The sequence below is a fragment of the Chenopodium album genome, chromosome 2, assembly GCF_948465745.1.
Source record: "Chenopodium album chromosome 2, dcCheAlbu1.1, whole genome shotgun sequence".
NCBI classification, from domain to species: domain Eukaryota; kingdom Viridiplantae; phylum Streptophyta; class Magnoliopsida; order Caryophyllales; family Amaranthaceae; genus Chenopodium; species Chenopodium album.
Genome location: NC_137835.1, coordinates 7811048 through 7829539, shown reverse-complemented (window position 1 = coordinate 7829539; position 18492 = coordinate 7811048). Strand labels below are relative to the sequence as shown.

At 38.6% G+C, this 18492-nt stretch overlaps 1 protein-coding gene across 3 annotated transcripts; it reads left to right on the top strand.

Annotated features, from left to right (window-relative positions):
• Positions 1-13689: 13689 nt before the first annotated feature.
• On the top strand, positions 13690-17566 carry LOC145581875 (transcription initiation factor TFIID subunit 14b-like). 3 transcript variants are annotated; one of them, XM_081638924.1, is made up of 7 exons: positions 13690-13828; positions 14105-14253; positions 14364-14452; positions 14589-14787; positions 14863-15050; positions 15148-15266; positions 17301-17566. In XM_081638924.1, exons 2-7 carry the CDS (start codon positions 14192-14194, stop codon positions 17385-17387), a joined length of 744 nt encoding a protein of 247 aa, XP_081495050.1. In that variant the 5' UTR covers positions 13690-13828; positions 14105-14191; the 3' UTR covers positions 17388-17566. The 3 variants fall into 3 exon arrangements, with proteins under 3 accessions (XP_081495050.1, XP_081495044.1, XP_081495036.1); XM_081638918.1 differs by having other exon boundaries at positions 14566-14787; positions 14863-15029; XM_081638910.1 differs by having other exon boundaries at positions 14566-14787.
• The last annotated feature ends 926 nt before the right edge of the window (positions 17567-18492 follow it).

Below are 18492 nucleotides of genomic sequence, written 5' to 3'. Positions count from 1 at the left end.
CAAATTATTTTCCCTTACAAGTCACTGAAAAACCCAAGAAGAGCAATAGAATCTACACTCCAATTGGGATCCCATATGCGCAAATGTTCGAAATGCTCTCCGAGAGTGGCGAGGTCAAACCTCTTGAACCGAGACCATTTGAGTCGTTAAAAAGGACAGATAGATATTACTGTCAGTACCATCAATCAGGGGGGCACACTATAGAAAACTGTTTCAAGTTCAAGGATTTGGTACAGAAAATGATTGATGAAAAGAAATTAGTCCAAGTTCAACAAGAAGAGTATATAACCGTTAATGGAGTTTGGGACAGTGATGAAGAAGACGTCTACCTAAAGGACATAGTAGGACCTTCACCTTCTGTATCATACACCACAGATGACATTTGGGCTGAAGAAGATTCATCAATAGATGTCCTCACAAGATCTGGGAGAATGCAACCTCCCGTTTCAGCGCAACTTATGCCCACCATACAACAAGTTCCCATACCTATCATCGAAGACAATGATATTGTTAAACAGTTTAAGAAGACAAAAGTTGAGATGAATGTGTGGAAGCTCCTGGCAACATCTCGAGAGCATAGGTTGGCTGTAATGAATGCCTTGGATAAAATCGGGATAGATTCTGACACTACTCCTGAGGGACTAGCCAACTTCCTCACAAGTGATCTTCTTAGTCCGATTAACTTAATCACCTTCTCTGACAAAGATTTACCCCCAGAAGGTGACAGACATTACAAGGCATTAAATCTCACGGTAGTCTGCAAAAGGATGAATGTTCCCATGACTCTTGTAGACAATGGATCGGCTATCAATGTCTATCCACTTAGAACTGCGAGGATGCTCGGCATAAGGGATGAAGACTTAACTCCGTCCACACAAGGAATAAGAGCCTACGATAATACTCGTCGTCAAGCTCTTGGCAAAATAACCCTAAATGTAACGGCAGGAGCAATAGAACATGCTACTACTTTTCAAGTAGTAGACATCAAAGCCTCATTCAATTTGTTGTTGGGACGCCCTTGGCTTCATGGTCTAAAGGTCGTCCCTTCATCTCTCCATCAACAAGTGAAAGCCATAGTTGGAGGAATCCCAATCACTATTGATGCTTCGCCTATGAGAATTAAATCCATAGAGAATCCAATCATCAATGTGGAGCACGACGAGGATGATGAAGACCTATGGGGCTTTAACGAAGAAGTCTCCTTAATCCAGGAGGATGAAAGGACATCTCTTTTCCATGACCCCCATTCCAACATGATTGTCAACACCATGCTGAAGAAACAAGGACACTTCCCTGGGATGACCCTAGGAAAGAAGAAAGGGATAACAAAATCGCTGGAGTCACCTGGCCTTCCTAAGCTAGATACTTTCGGACTTGGTTTCGAACCGACTCGAAAAGATCTCAAACGAGCCCAGGAAAAGTTGAAGGCGCGTAGGGACGCTCGCATTCAAAAGAAGGCAATTCCAATGGATCAGTACCCTCTTACGCTCAATGGTCAATTCATAAAAGAAGGAGAGGACTATCCATGCCATGAATTTCCCGAGCCATTAGTTGTAAACGACATACGACAACCAGGATTCGAGATTTTCTTGGATTGCTACTTCACTGATGAAATCCCAACTCCCGTCCACAAGGAGAAAGCACCCCCATGCTTTGACTTTAACATCATGGGATTACTGTTTGGGCGAGAAAAGAATGAGCCAACTTACGAAGAAGATAACTCCTCGCTCATTCAAACGGTCCTACAAAGTGAAAGCTTCGACCCCTCGAAGCTAATTACTCCAGCCGAAGGATCACTACAAGGGTGGCGCAAGACTATCAAAGTGACTACTCCAAGCGGAAGGAAGATATCAATCACGACAGGGCAAGGACCGATGTTCGAAGAGTCGTCAGAGTCTGAGTCAGAGTCTTCCCCTTTAGAGTCTTCTAAGTCTTTAGTAGTAACACCTCTCCCTCCTATTTCTTCTCCTAGGATAGTTAGTGATCCAGTCCCTGAGGACATATCACTCTTTGATGTAATGATCTCAGAGTATAATAATATTTCTCATTCTCCTTACTTCTTGTGTTCTTCCCTAACCCAAGATGACGATCATTGCTTAGCTAACGATGAAAAAGACAAAGAAATTATTAAAGCAATGGAAACACTCGAAAAGAAAACACCGGTAATTGAAGAAACTGAGACAGTTGACATTTCAAATGATTCAACTCATAAAAGAGAAGTTAAAATCGGACTAACATTGAATAAACAAGAAAGAACCGATTTAATTAACTTACTTAAAGAATTTATCGATGTATTTGCTTGGTCATATGAAGATATGCCAGGCATTAATAGAGAAATAGCTCAACATACTATACCACTAATTCCAGGAATGAAACCCGTAAAACAAAATTTGCGTAGAATGAAACCCGACGTAGCACTTAAAATAAAAGAAGAAGTTCAAAAACAAATAACTGCAGGTTTCATCAAGGTATCCAAATACCCGGAATGGGTCGCCAACGTCGTCCCAGTTCCAAAGAAATACGGAAGGGTAAGGATGTGTGTCGACTATCGAGATATAAATAAGGCAAGTCCAAAGGACGACTTCCCTTTGCCACACATCGATATTCTGGTAGACAACACGGCAAATCACGCGCTTCTCTCATTCATGGATGGATACGCAGGGTACAATCAGATTCTCATGGCAGAAGAAGACATGGAGAAAACAACCTTTATAACACCATGGGGCACTTACTGCTACACGTTAATGCCATTTGGGTTGAAAAACGCGGGTGCTACTTACCAACGTGCAGCAACTGCCTTACTTCATGACATGATGCACAAAGAAGTCGAGGTATATGTCGACGACATGATTGTGAAATCAAAGGACCGTCCAGGCCATCAAGTAGCCTTAAGGAAATTTTTCGAAAGGCTAAGAAAATATAACATGAGGTTGAATCCATCAAAATGTGCTTTTGGAGTCACCTCAGGCAAGCTCTTGGGATACGTCATAAGCTCTAGAGGAATAGAGGTAGATCTAACCAAGATTAAAGCTATCATGTCAATGCCACCGCCCAAGACTGAGAAACATATTCGAGGATTTATTGGCCGGTTGCAATACATAAGTAGGTTCATATCAAAACTGACAACGATATGTGAACCAATCTTCAAGAAGCTCAAAAAGAATGTACCGGTAATATGGGATGACGAGTGTCAAAAAGCCTTTGAAAAGATCAAAGCCTATCTCGCAAATCCTCCCGTATTAGCACCAGCGCTCCCCGGAATACCTCTTAGGTTATATTTGACGGTTACCAAAGAGACAATGGGAGCAATGCTAGCACAAGAGGTAGAAGGCAAAGAGAACGCAATTTATTACCTAAGTAAAAAGATGCTCGAATACGAAACACGCTATACACCGCTCGAGAAATTGTGTCTCGCCTTGGTGTGGGCCACAACTAAATTAAGACATTACATGTTGGTGCATACCGTTTTCGTAGTCTCCCGATTAGATCCACTCAAGTATCTGTTCGAGAAATCTACACTAAATGGACGTATTTCAAGATGGATAGTCAATCTAGCCCATTTTGATGTACGATTTATGCCTCAAAAAGCTATTAAAGGATCCGTGGTGTCAGACTTTCTAGCAGATTTTCCAATAGAGGACTCGACACCAATACAAGACAATGAATTTCGGTGTTTTTCGGAAAATTTTCGACTTCCGTACTCGAAGAATTTCTGGAAAATTAATTTTTTCGAATTTCATTGCTTTAATAAAATAAATTTAAAGTAAACAATTTAATTGAAAGCTAAAATTTCATTAATAAAATAAAATTACATTATTGATGGAATTTAAATAAGGCTGAAATAAATAAAAATAACCATCTAAGTCTAATAAATCTAAAGCTAAGCAATGTTTTTAATCTTTCTTTTCCTTTCTAGCTCTTTTCCAATTCTTTTCTGCTTCCTCCTCTTCATCCATTACTTTAGCTAGTAGGCATCCTTTAGAGGACCTACATTCAATTTTGGAGTAGATGGTCTCCCCCTCAGCTATCACTCCATGCTTCTTCTCCACCCAAACTTTTTTGTCTGTGGTGTTAGCTTTCCTTTTTCCTTTGTCTTTGGTAGTTTTTTTCTTCCTAGGCATTGTAGGTGTTTTGAATTCAATTCTTGCACCTAAGCGTTCTTTGGCAGGAGTCACCCTGTCACCTAGACGATTCTTCACATCGGTTCTACCCTGATCAATGGAAGATTTCTTCAGCAACCATTTCTTTACATCATTAGGCAAAGAAGGAGGAACCTTTTGGGTAATCACTTCCCATAAAGGTCTAGCGCTCCAATAAGCATCGAATCTATCTATTTCTTGAGATACAGGGTACTCATAGTGAGGACGAAGATCCCCGGAAGGAATATTCTGAAGCAAGCCGTATTGTCTTTTCACCCTGCAGGGATAATAATAGGTTACACGAGACAAGCTTGGAAGACGGCAGAAAGGTTGCTTGTTAACACCAACCATCCTTTCTATTTTCCACCATGGGATGACCCACTTGATGGCAAAATTAAGTGATTCAAATACTTCTCTCCACCCATGACGCCCAATTTTAGGGATGCGCTTCTTCCTTCTCACGAAGCAATTGGGAGTATATTTTTCAATGTCATCCGGAGGGCTAATTAATCCTAGCCTCTCCATTAGCCACATCTGTAAAAAAATTGCAATGCAAATAAATTATTATTACAATACAAAAATATATTTTTTTATTTCTGTAATTAAAAATATCATTTTTCTACCTATAATAAAATTGGAGAACCGCGAAGAGGCGCTTTTGGGTCCCTTTTCAAGTCATCTAGACTAATCATAGTCTCTCCAACTATTAATGGCATTAGATTCCTCCCTGATTCAATCTGTTCTAGTACAGTGGTGATAATTGATTGACCCTCATTATTTTTACCACTACTAAGAAAAAATTGATTGAGCATGCAAAATAAGAACGCCCTTCTTCTATATATATGTAAAGATTCAGAAAGAGGTTTATCAAAATAATAGCGTGCGAATTCTTTCAAATTAACTATGTTGCCATCCACTATTTTTGATAAATCTCTTTCCTTCAAATTAAAGAAACGCTCAAAATCCTTATAGTAGTATGCGTCTACTCTAGGGATTACTACGAGGTCTATTGCAGGGAAGCCTAAGATAACACCAAATTCCTCTGGCAAAGGGCTAATCTCATCATACCCTATTCTGAAACAATGCGTATCAACATTCCAAAATTCTAAAGCGGTATGTATGAAGTCTAGGTCTAGATCTACCCCTTTGATGCCATAAATTCCCCCCAAGTGAAATAAATCTAATTCTTTTCTGTCTCTAGCATTAAGAGATCGACACCATTCATGAGTGTATTGGGTGAAGGTTTTAGTGGCTAAAGACATAATTATTATTTTTTCTAAAGAAGAGAATAAATTTATTCGCTGGAATTATGAGAAGAATCGGCTGGGCAAGGGGCTATTTATGCACAAATTGCGAAGAGTTTTAATCAGAATAAAACACGGAGTCAGCGTCAATTGGCATCAAACCCCCGAGCTTGGCGCCAACCGCCAGAGCTTGGCGCCACACGCTAAGCTTAGCGCCTGGCGCCAGCTGGCACCATGGGGCGCCAAGTCACCAAGACAGTCACGCGTGCTCAGCTTGCATTTTTAATATTAAACTCGAGTCGGTTAATGACTTTATGGCTCCGTTTAATTCTCATAAACATCTTTTTTTTATCCTTTTCTTAATTAATTAAATATAGCTCTTATTTTTAATTTATATTATTCTCTTTGGACTTTATTCTAAATTCCAAACACCCGACATTCTATTTAATTTTTTCCTTTTTATTCTTTCTTTTTGGGGGAGAGAGTCGGATAATATCCTCCATCAATAATAAAAATGACGGAATTTTTGCGCAAAATTGTTGTCACACTTCTTCTGCACACACTAACATACACATAATCATAAATTTATGATAACATAAAAATACAAAATGTGTCTCTAAATGATGAGTCAAAGACAAAGTTCTATAAAAAAAGTCAAAATAAAATATACACAGGAACGAACTACGGCGCCGGAGGGCGTAGGCCCATCATGTCATAAAATTGCACCGTACGAGGAGTCACCTCTCCACCGGCTCTAGCTGCAGCGCCGGCTCCAGTCTCCGTGGGAGGAGGGAGACTCAAGATAGGACCACTCCAGCCAAGATCAACCTGAGGCTGAGACCGCGGAGGCTGCTGCGATGACGAGCCAACCTCGTACATCCCGCCACCTCTGAAAGTCGAGGTAGCCTCTCCTACCGGTGCAGCAGGAGCACCCTCAGAAGAAGATCCCGAGCCCTCAGCAACGTCGGCTCGAGCAGCCTCAGAGCGACCGCCTTTACCCCCTGACGAAGTGCGACGACGTCTCGAGCTAGACCGCGCCGGATCTCTCCGCCCCTCAGGTCTCGTGCGGGTGTGAGAAGCGATAGGCTGGCCCTGCAAAAAGAATTAAATCAGAAACAAGGTAAAATTGAAGCAGTAATGCAAAAATAATAAGTAAAGAAAGGTTACCTCTCGGACAACGTCATCCCGACGACAGGTGGCCGCATTTCTCATCCGGACAAGCTGGCTCCGGAAGGCATCTATGCATCGTGCCATAGCCGAAACCACCTCGCGTGAAAACTGTCAGAATAATAAGTCAGTAAAAAATGCATGATATATGAACACAAAATTCTGAAAAAAAAACTAGGCTTACTCTAGTCTGGTGGCGAGGAATCGACCGCTCTACATCCCCTGGTAGTGGATGGATATACGGGGTGGCACGAACTTAGCAGCACCGTCCTGATAAAACGGAAAAAATCAGTAAAGTATTACTTGGGGGCTACTTAGCGAAAAATAAAAAGCTAAAGAATCTTACCCTCACATCCTCAGCCGGTACATGGGCTGGAGCTAACAAAGGTAGTAGCTCCTCAGCATAACACCGCCCGAGGATCGCATGGGACCGCCAAGGGGTACCAGCTCCCTCAGACATGCTCGACAACCGCGCCTCGTCGAACATATGACGTGGTGGAGCGGCAGGAACGACGAAAACATCAGAAGAGTGTTGTCTAGCGACCCTCTCTCCTAAGTACGCGACCGCTCCATAGGTCCCCAGAAAGTAGCGACGCTCAGCAGAGTACTGTGCGGCTAATCCAGGGACTATCCAACCGCCCCACGGTCGGTATACCACCTCAAGTCCCTATAAAAAGCATCAATCAGGCAGGAATATATCTAAGGCACCGCGGAAAAGCAAGACAAACGATAAAAGTCGTACCGAGATGATCCAGATCCGAACACGTGCAGTAGGCATGTCCACATGGTGGCCGCCCCAAGAGGCGCTCACCGGAAATCCCTTTGGCAATGGTCTCGCCGGCGCAACGAAAGGAAAGTACTCGTAGAATCAGATCTACAAGGAATTAAAAGTATGAATAAATGCTAACTAATATGTAGGGCTAAAACTTTATAGGGAATAATGTTTACCTCTACGACCTTCCAAAAAGCAGACAAAGCGACGTTCGTCCTAAAGGACCGGTGACGACACGAGTCCCTCAGTGCACGAACAAAGTCAGCATAGGCCAAGCTGGCCCAGTCATAAGTCCCGATCCGCTGAAGATCACGGACAGCAGGGAGGTAGTAAAGCAATGCCCTACTACCCTTGTCGGGAGAGAATGTCCCTGACAACAACATCAACACAAAGATGCGCACCCGCTGCTCTCGGGTGGTCGCATCGTCATCAAGAGTCGCTGCCAGCGTCGAACGGCGAATCCCTCTAGCACTGAACTAAGTCGTCTCGACCTCAGCTCGGGCCCGAATAGCGATCGGCCCCAACAACTCCTCGACCTCTGAAGAAAAGACGTCGATCCCACCGTCAAACGGCAGTGGCACAGAAGTGAACTCCAGTCCTGTGATGAGACTGAAGTCCGTAGGGGTGACCATCATCTCGCCCCAAGGAAAATGAAAGGTGTTAGTGGTGTCCCAGAAGAACTCCACCAAAGCGCGCACTACGTGATGACCCCAGCTGGAGGCGACCATAGCCTCGGAGGTCTGAAACAGAGTAGCTAGCCCGCAAGACTCCCATAGGAGCCTCGTCTCAAGGTCCCTAGCGATGTGCATCCTGTACAAATCGCCTAAGCCGTCACAGCCAGAGTCGTGATGCCGTGTCCTCCCGGGCTCAGTACCCTGTCTCACCCTCTCGGAGATGTGGTGGACAGGGGCGAAGAACAGAGTCCTCTCGTCCCACTCCGGAAGTCGACCAAGCGAAGTGGACGGCGTGGCGTCGTCCTCTACGGGCTCATGCTCCCGTCTAGTGTTTCGGGATCGTGAACCCGAGCCTCGTTGTCTAGCCATGCTACATTGTGCAGAATCATAATAAATTAAGGTTCTATAGTATCTAAGGTTCGCCTAGCCGTATGATACTATGTTCGCAAAAACAGAGTACGTAGTACTAAAACAGAGCACAAATTCAAATTGAGCATAACAACATTTTTCAAGCAAACAAACAATTTCTTGCAACACTATAGTGATTATTGTGACAAATTGGACAAGAATTGCTAGCAAAAATGTCAAGAACGAGTCACATTGTTCTTCACGACCTTAAGAGGTCCAACAATGGCAAATTGCTTATTTCTTCACCAAATTGAGTCAAACAAGTCTCAAATTACACCCAAGGCAATATACAAACATAATCAAGCAATTTCATGGCATAAAACTTGACAAACAAAGCAAATTGAGCATCATAAAATTCGAATTTTCATGAAATTCGTGAATATTCATGTCAAGAATTCATAAAAACTGATGTGAGTTTGAGGAAAACTTACATAGATCAGGAAAATAGATGAAAAGAGCTTTGATTTGCAACAAATTTGAGCGAATTCGGTTGAGAAACGAGCAAGCAATGAGCAATTGAAGCTTTCGGTTTCCTCGAGCAGTTTCGCGACGAACAAGAGCAGCGAAATGAAGAGAAAATGGGAATTTAATGAGATTCCCATGCTGGCGCCAGTCCCTAGGCATTGGCGTCACGAGTTGGGCTTGGCGCCTGGCGCCAACGTCAGCGCCTGGCGCTAACGCCTAATAGCTGGCGCTGATGGTCTTTCAGCGACGCCAAAGCATCTAGCCACCTGATGAGGTTGTGCTAACCTTCTGAAACATATTTTTGGGTTCCTTGGTACGCTAGTTAGCCCCTCTAAGCAATTTGACATGATTTAGTAATCGGCTTGATTACATAAAGTGATCGACCTGATAAGAGATCGTCTCACTTAGCTTAAAGCGCCTAAGCATTGGCTTATTAGCAAAAAAGGCACCGACACATAGGTTCAAGAGCAAAGAGCACCGACATACAGGTTCAAAGCAACAGCAACGTCGACGTACAGGCATAGCGGAAGCAAAGTTTAGGCGAACTTTTAAAGATCGACATGCGTGGATCTTCGGTAGTTTCCTTTGGGAAATTGTCGCATCAAATGAAGATAACTTCAAGAGAAGATATCTTCGACAGCATTCCCTAGCTTGCGGAGAGTTGTCACAAACAACTGGAGGTAATTTCGGGCGAAGTTGTCTTCGATCATATTCCCTTAGGCATGGAAGATGATCATAATGCGGAAGGAGATTGTTTCAAGAGAAATAATCTTCGATGATGTTCCCTAGGATGTGGAATATTGTCAATGCGACTGAGGATTATTTCAAGAGAAATAATCTTCGATGATATTCCCTAGGATGTGGAATATTATCATTGCGGAGGGGATAGTTTCAGGTGAAGCAATCTTCTAATTTGGAAGCAGTTACGGGCGTAGTGGTTTTCAAGTGGGATGGCATTCTCTAGCTTGCAGGAGGTCATCAAAACAACAGTAAAGCGGCAGCAAATCGGTAACTTTCAGAGACGTGTGCTCGACGGTGCAAGATACGCGTTTCTTAACTCTTTTATCTGTTTAACTAATGCAAGTTTTGCAGGTATCGGCGTTACAAGAGTGATTTAGGATCGCAGAACGTTCTGAATCATTCTCCGTCCCTATCGATACTTTGACTTTTGTTTTCGAAACTTGCGTTTCTCCAAACTCAATCAAAGTGGGGGCTTCTGTAGACACCCATTTGTGTCTCCCCAAAACCAAACCCAGTGATGAGTACCTTTCACGTCGAATCATAATCGAATGAAACGAAAGTGTGGAAAAGTCTAGTGTTGCGGAAAGTTTTTATTTCTTTTCTCTTCTCTCTGTTTTTGAAAACATTATTTTAAGAAAACAGTCAATCCAGTTTGGTTGGTCCATGATATGGGTCCAATAGTGGTGTAGTTGGATGGGGCTTGCAAAGACCTTTCCAACGATATATTATAAGCCCAATTCCGATGAATATTGAGGAAATTATGGCCAAATTACCAAACTGGGCCCGGTTTGAGCTTTATGTACGGCCCAATGATCTTGGGGAGGGCCTAATATGATTTATCATTCCTAATGCAATTAGGAATGGTTTTAGTCTTCTAGATTCTTCTAGAAGGTTCTTTTCATTCCTAATTCAATTAGCATTGATAAGTTGACTTTGTTGACTTTTCAGAGTTTCAATCAAAATCAAATAGCATTTTCGAAGAAATTATATTATTTTATCCTCCAGTCCGGTAAACTTATCGGATTTTCGAAAACACGTTAAAATAAATTAAAGCTTGGCGTCCAACCCCATGCCTTGGCGCCTGGAACCAGGCCTGGCGCCTGGCGCTAGCCATTGGCGCCTGGCGCTAAGGCTGGTGCCTGGCGCCAGCTAGCCAGGGTTGGCGCCAGCTCTGTTTCCTGAGCGTCAGACTCTGTTTTGTTAATTTATATTTTTTGGCTGATTTTCTCTATAAATATCGTATTAAAACTCCGTTTTCATTCATCAATCATCACCAATTATCATCATCTGCATTCATTCATTCACCAGTTGAATCATTCATCTCTCTTAGACATTCAATTCTTTCTTACTTTGCTTTTTTAATACAAAATTCCGCATTCGCAAGATCTAGAAACACCTAGCCATATTCGAAGTTGCCTTCGCCTTAGACGTGAAAGGTTTAATTTCTGAGTGTTTGGTCCCAAATCTCTCTTTCAATTATTTAATTTAGTTGTTTGTTTATTATTTTCCTTGAAGTTACTAACGTGTGTATTTTGTTATTAGAAAGAGGTACGAGGCATCAAAGTAAGTACTTTATTGATTTATTGATATTATGATGTAGATTTCATGTTTACATTGTTGTTATGATATTCCTAGTATCATGTCTAGGTTAATTTTAATATTAAATATGATTGATATGATGCCTTTTATTCTTTTCCTAATATTTATGATTGCTAGTATCATGTTAGGGCTAAAGATTTGATTTTTATTGCTTAGTGACATGCTAGGGTTTGTTATTAATCTTGTTAGTATCATGCCTAGGATCTTGCTATTTTTATTATGCTTTAACATGATTATGATTATTTTATTGTTATTATTATAATTATTATTCATGATATTGATTATTTATTGTGTTGCTTGATTATTTATATTTATTGCTTGATCGCCTTTTATGCATGTTTAAAGGGAATTTGTACTTGTAATCATGCTTAATAAGATAATTAATAATCTTGTTAGGGTTAATTGTGATTATAATTCAAGTGATCGCCAATGATAGTTTATTTGTGCATTAATATTCAACGAACATAGATTAAACAGGTTTAGGGTTAATCCTATTGATTGCATGTTAATCAGAAAGCGCACATGAATACGATCAGAATAAAGTAGAGGCCTATTATTAGGGCAGGTTCAATCTCTTTTAGGTTGGATTTGTACCTTCATCCCCGAACCCTTATTTGGTTCTAGACCTTATGGAGTTGACGATCTCTTGGATCGTTAAGGGGTGTAACCTTCACCTTGTGAACGGTTTACAAGTTCCTAAAAAACTTGTTGGCGACTCTTTTGCTCTATCTTCTTCCCTTTTGGACGCCACCGTACTTTAGTGTATGATCACATTGGGGTTCAAGCTAGTGGGATTTTAAAGGCTTGAAATTATTCCCTACACCAGTACAACCAACCTTATGCAAGTCAGCCAGAACCATCAGCAAATCAGCCAGGATCATCAGCAAGCCAAACTAGGGCATCAGCAAGCCAACCTAATCCCTCTGGCAGTTTAAGTCCCAGAGCAAGGAAAATCATGAATAGGCTATCAATGCTTTAGCAAGCTGTTTTTCAAAGTTGATAACTTTTTGGGTCTAAAAGTGGATGTTTGAACTTTATTTTGGTAAGAACAAACCTGAACAAATGCTTTGTAATGCTTTAATCATTTGCAAAGAGTTTGTATTTTGACAAAATTGCAACTGGAATTGTAATTTTTTTGACTCTAATTATATATATATATATATATATATATATATATATATATATATATATATATATATATATATATATATATATATATATATATATATATATATATATATTCTATGTCCAGTTATATCATTGTTATATATGAGCAGGTATATATATATGTCCATTAGATAGGAATTTGCAAGGGGAATCAATCATAATTGCATTAATCAATGATAAACTTACAACCATTTACCAAAATGCTACCTAATTCCACTGCATATACTTCCTCCAAACACAAATTGCATAGTTAACTATTTCTTCCTAATTCTAACCATTTTTCATAAGCACGATAATAACTAGCATCACATACATAAATAAACCTATTTTTAGTACAACCCTCAAGTAACAGGATAATTCCTTCAATTTTTCATTCATGCTTAATATCTGGACTCGAAGCTGCTCTAATTCTTCATCTCCAACCTTACTTCCTCGAACATCGCTTTCCAACAACCACTTGAAATACCCACGGTCGTTACACTTGAAGAAACCTTTTCTCGGGTTGCGATTTGTGGTAGAGATCTTCAACTTCGCCACTTTGCTGGGATTGCAATAGCACCTAGGGCTGATGAATTCAAGAGAGCATTCTGAATTGGAAGAGAACGAATTCCTTGAGTGAGACATGTTTTACAGATTTGCAAAGGGAAGAGAGATTAATTGTCAAGGGAAATGAAGGGAGGAGTGATTAAATAGAAAATAGAGTGTTGCTGCATACCCTAGACAACCTCCTAATTTAGGAGGGAAAGCTTCCCGCTGTTATTAAACCACCTTAAATGACAACATAATCATATTTATCTTAACTACCTAACAGTAGCTTAACGGCAGGGGTATATCTTCTAACGGTGTCAAAGGTTGAGGGTACAATTTGTAAGTTTGTAAAATCATGGGTACAATTGAGAAATCCAGGAAATAGGAGGGCACAACTTAGAATTTCCCTTTTTTTTTTGAAAGATTTTGTTTTTTTTTTTTTAATTTTGTTTGTTTTTAATTTTTTTTGTTTTTATATTTTTTAACCAATTAACTCGTTACACGTGTCAGTTTTTTTTAAAAAAAAAAAAAATTAACCCATTCAACCGGTAACCGGTATTTGGGATTGAAGGAAAAGAAGAATCCCTAAAGTTCGGATTATTCCAGTATAATCCAAAGTTGGGATTATTCTACCAAAACTTGAGATTATTATTTCTAATTTTTCCTTAAAAAAAAAATAAAATAAAATAAAATAAAATAAAATACTGGGGACTCAAGAGGACGAAGGAGCATTTTTTTTTTAAAAAAAAAAAAATTAAAAATAACTGGAGGGAGTAAAAATAAAAAACGGAGTAAAACCCTTTTTTTTTTTTTTCCCGGAAAGATATTAGGGTTCGTCGCTTGGAATTCGTGAGGAATTTTCTTTCAATCTTAGCAATCCAGAAGGGTCAAATCTCCCTTGTTGGTGGCGCGAAAACCATATCAGTAAGCTAAAGTGAGTGATAATTTATTACTTCGTTTTTTTTTTTTTTTTTAATTTCGCCATTTTAATTTCTGTTTTTTCTTGATTAATAATTTGGGTAAGTTTATGTCTCAATTTATATATCCAGTGACATGTATTAAACTTGAATTTGGTTGTCGAAAATGAAGATAGTAACAATACTTCATAGGAAATGAGTGCTGTATTTCATTATTTTGGGTATCTTGTAGTAACTGATAATGGTGAAGCTAAGTTTTGATCGATTTTATTACTTTTTGAAGGTGTCGGGCATTGTGATCATCGTGCAATTCGGCTATAAATTTAGTTTCGATTTGCAATGACTCAAGTACCAACTTCTGCCCCAAAAGATGGGGTTGATCAATCTGATGGCAATAAAGCTGAAAATTCTCTGGAAGAGAGAGAGAAAAAGGTTAGAGTAATTGTTTTCAAGATTTACTGAAAAATAGTTTTTTTTTTTAGAGAAGTCAGTCATGTTTATTTCTACTCCGTTCTAATTTTTAATCAATGGGTTATGTCAAGAATTCGAGTCGAAGAGTCAAGGATGTTGAAATTTCCGTGCCAATTGTTTATGGAACCATTGCGTTTTGGCTTGGCCGGAAGGCAACTGAGTGAGTTTGTGTATTTTGATTTCACTTATTGCCTACTTAGTGTTTGATAACTTGTCTAAGTGAATTTTTAATTATTTACTTATTTTGTTAAAAAAAAAATAATAATAATTTAGGTCTCAATCACATAAATGGACAGTCTATGTTCGTGGGGCGACAAATGAGGATCTGAGTGTTGTAGTTAAGCGTGTTGTTTTTCAACTCCACCCGAGCTTCAATAACCCTATCAGAGTTGTTGATTCTCCACCTTTTGAATTGTCTGAATGCGGTTGGGGTGAATTTGAGATTGCCATTTCACTATACTTCCACAGTGATGCATGTGATAGGAAATTGGACGTGTGAGTAAATTCTCTCTGTTTTCTTTGTGCTCTTACTCAAGGGTGGATCTCATTAAGTATTTAACTTCTCAACAGATTCCACCATCTAAAACTGTATCCTCTAGAACAGAGTGGTCCTCAGTCTACCAAGAAGCCTGTTGTTGTGGAATCATATGATGAAGTTGTTTTTCCGGATCCTTCAGAGCTCTTTCTTGCTCGCGTGCAGAATCACCCTGCTGTTGTTGTTCCTCGGCTTCCTGCAGGTTTGGAGCTACCACCCTCTGGTATGATGTGATTCTGCTTTCATTTTTTTTTTTTTAATATTCATATTCATTGAAAGACTTTTTGTAAGCTTGCTTAGCTCTTTAATTGATGCATCAGCTCTGACGGAAGAAAACAGTGATCGGAGAGGGAACACTAAAGATCACCCTCTAGGCCATTGGTTTATGAATTTTTCAGAGGCAGATGAACTGCTCAAACTTGCCGCAGCTCGTCAACAGGTAATTGCAGTCATCTGGTTTCTCTGTTAATCTGTTTGGCATCATCGTAGTTTCTAAATTTATTTTATCGTAGGATTGGTATTGTTCATTGTGATAAACTCTAAATTAGTGCTTGGTTTAAGACATTTACAGTTCTGATGTGTGTGGTGATTACTTGATTTGCACCCATATAATATATTTCTTTTTTGCTTGTTATACTGAACTCCATGCACTCACTTGTATGGTAAGAGGTGAACTCTGAATCATATTGTTGTGGTTGGGTTTTGAGTCGACCTTTCTCAGTTTTTTGTCTTCGAGCTTGGAATGGCTAGGAATAAGTTCTGGTAATGTCGAAACAATAGTTTATCATATTTTCTGCAAGGATAGAACTTACAGTGGTAGCCGAGGGAGGTGTTTTCTTCCCTTTTGATTTGCATCAGCACAAAGGTGCTATAAGTGCTTTCACATATTTTAAAGTTCTTGGTACTTTAGCTAGTTGGCTATAGTTTATAATACTTTGAGATCTTATATTTGTACTTTAGGAAATGTTTGTTATATTTGTTATATTTGAGATCTTATCTTGGATTCTTCTTGATCATTACTTTGTATCATACTTTCAAAAAAAAATATGTATGAAATTACTTCGTATCATAGTTGTCTACTTACTAATTACAAATTTAATGCAATTGAATTCAAGCTGTTTGAACAATAGAATGTTAGTCTATATAATTGCCATTGTATATTAGTGTAGAAGTATAAGCTATGAACAGCCTGACTTCTGATATAAATTTGTCACTTGTGGTATAAGAATTGCAATTAGTACTTCGTACTATTGTAAGGCATGACCACATCACTTGTGAATTTGTGATAGTGGATTTGTGAATTTGTAATTTCACATGTCCTGAATTATTAGTTGTGATTTGGATTTTTGATTATGGTATATGATTGTATTATGTGCTTGAAGATTTTGAGTCAATAAGACCAGCCACTGGCTTGAGTATCTTTCTCCATTGTATATCTCTTTGGTTGGCCTTTTCCCTCTAGTAAGCCAAATGAAGATGGTAAATTCAACATTTTTTTATGGCCGAGGTTAAGGCACATAATGTACCCCTTTGCCCTACACCAGAAGTTAAATAATAAACTATTTACCCATACAGAACTGCATTCCTGCTTGAGTGAGTGCTAGTATTAGGATGTATCTTGTAGAAGTCACTCGGTTGTCTTGGTAATTATGGATGACATTGAGTTACTTGGTCAATTATTAATTTATTACTATGATGATGATGATATACTATGAACCAAAGTAAAACAGGTCCCAATGCACAACTTTTATGTTGGATATGTCTGACATTTTGTTTTCGCAATTGCGAAGAGGCTGCCTTGATCAGACTCTATGGGAAAATGCATTGTCTATGATGCTAAATTATCAAGAACATGGTATACACATGCATAGAAATTCTGCAACTGCATATATATTGTGATTCAATGTAAAACATGTCCCCACGCATAACTGCTACTTTGGACATGTCTGACATTAAATTGTATGCCAACTTGTTTTTGCAACTGCAAGGAGGCTGTCTTAAGACTATGGAAAGAGACACTGTCTATGATGCTGAATTACTAAGAGCATGGTACACATGCATAAAAATTCTTTATGCAACTGCATGAGGTGATTTGATTCCGAAAGTATAACCAATGAAACCACTTTTGCATAGTCATAGTAGATTACTACAACTGGGTTCTAGACACTTGATCTGTTTGTAGTATATGTTTGTTTGTGTTTCTTGTTTCTCTATTGACTGCAGTACATAACATATTTATATTTCTTGTTCATATGTGCATTTTTTTATGCTCATCCATAGATAAAATAATGTGCTCACTATGTTATTACCTGTAAGCGCTCATTGGAAACTAACTTCAATTTCTCAAACTTGTATGATGTAACCACTTATGTTGAAGAAGCTATACATTGTGGTGTATTTATCATGCTTCAAACCTTCTGATTAACAACTAATAGTATATTTTTCTTAAAAAAATTATGACACCTTGTAATAGGTACAAGCTCATATTGTTAAGCTAAGAAGACAAATGAGTATGGTGGAAGGCTCTTCTGGGACTGCGGATCCTGCCTCGGCCTTTTAAATGTATTTTCTGACTAAGAAGAAATAGCTCCTTGTACCAGTTTTGCTTGTGGTGAAATTTACAATTAAGACTTGATAGTTTAACATTTTCTTATCTTGTAAATAAGTTCGGAGTAAATGTATTTGACACAGTTGAGGTCTTCAATTGTTTATGGATATGTTATGTGCTACATTACGCCATTTTCCTCATAATTTTAAAGACATTATCCAATTTACAAAAAATTCGAAGTACATATTAAATTAGGGCTTTAGAGAGATGGGCAAAAATATGACTAAGACAGTCATGCAAAATGGCCTGTATAATTTAATCTTTTATTTTGAGCATAACATAGTAAAAAAAAAACAGAATGAGAGACCAAATCTTGTTTTATATAGCTAAGATAGTAACCATAGTTACCAACAATCAAAACAAGATTGGAACCGTTAAACACTCCTATTGTTTATTACCTTAGGGCCTGTTCCGATTGACTGAACTGAGCTGAACTGAACTGAACTGAACTTATTAATTAGTGATTTTTAACTACGGATTAGTGATCTTTAATTATTTATTGATTATTTATTACTATACATATGTGTATATACAAATGTACATATTAAAATATTTACGAAAAATATACTATATAATTATAATTATAAAATGTATGGAAAATATATTATAAAATGTATGGAAAATATATTAAAAACTTGAAACCTCTAAACATTTTAAACACATATACTATTTAATTTAAAAATAAAATAGTATTAGGACAAAAGAACACAAAACACTTACATGTATCTAACCCATTTAAACAAATTTTTAAAAAAATAATATATATATAAAAAAAAAAAAAAAAAAGAACCAACAAGAAAAGCTAAAATTTGCTACGGCCCAACACCCTAACCCACTCTCTTTTCCTTTAATTAATAACAAATCTTACAAATAAAGAATTAAAGATGCTCTAACCCCAAATAAAGAGAAAGAAAAAACCTAAAAACCTATCTCCTTCCTCCTGCAGTCACCAGCTATGGATATTGTACGACAAGAAATAACTAATCAGATATGGGAGTCAGTTCAGAGGAATGCCGAGGTAATGGAGGAGTTTGGTGGACAAGAAGAAGACGAAGAA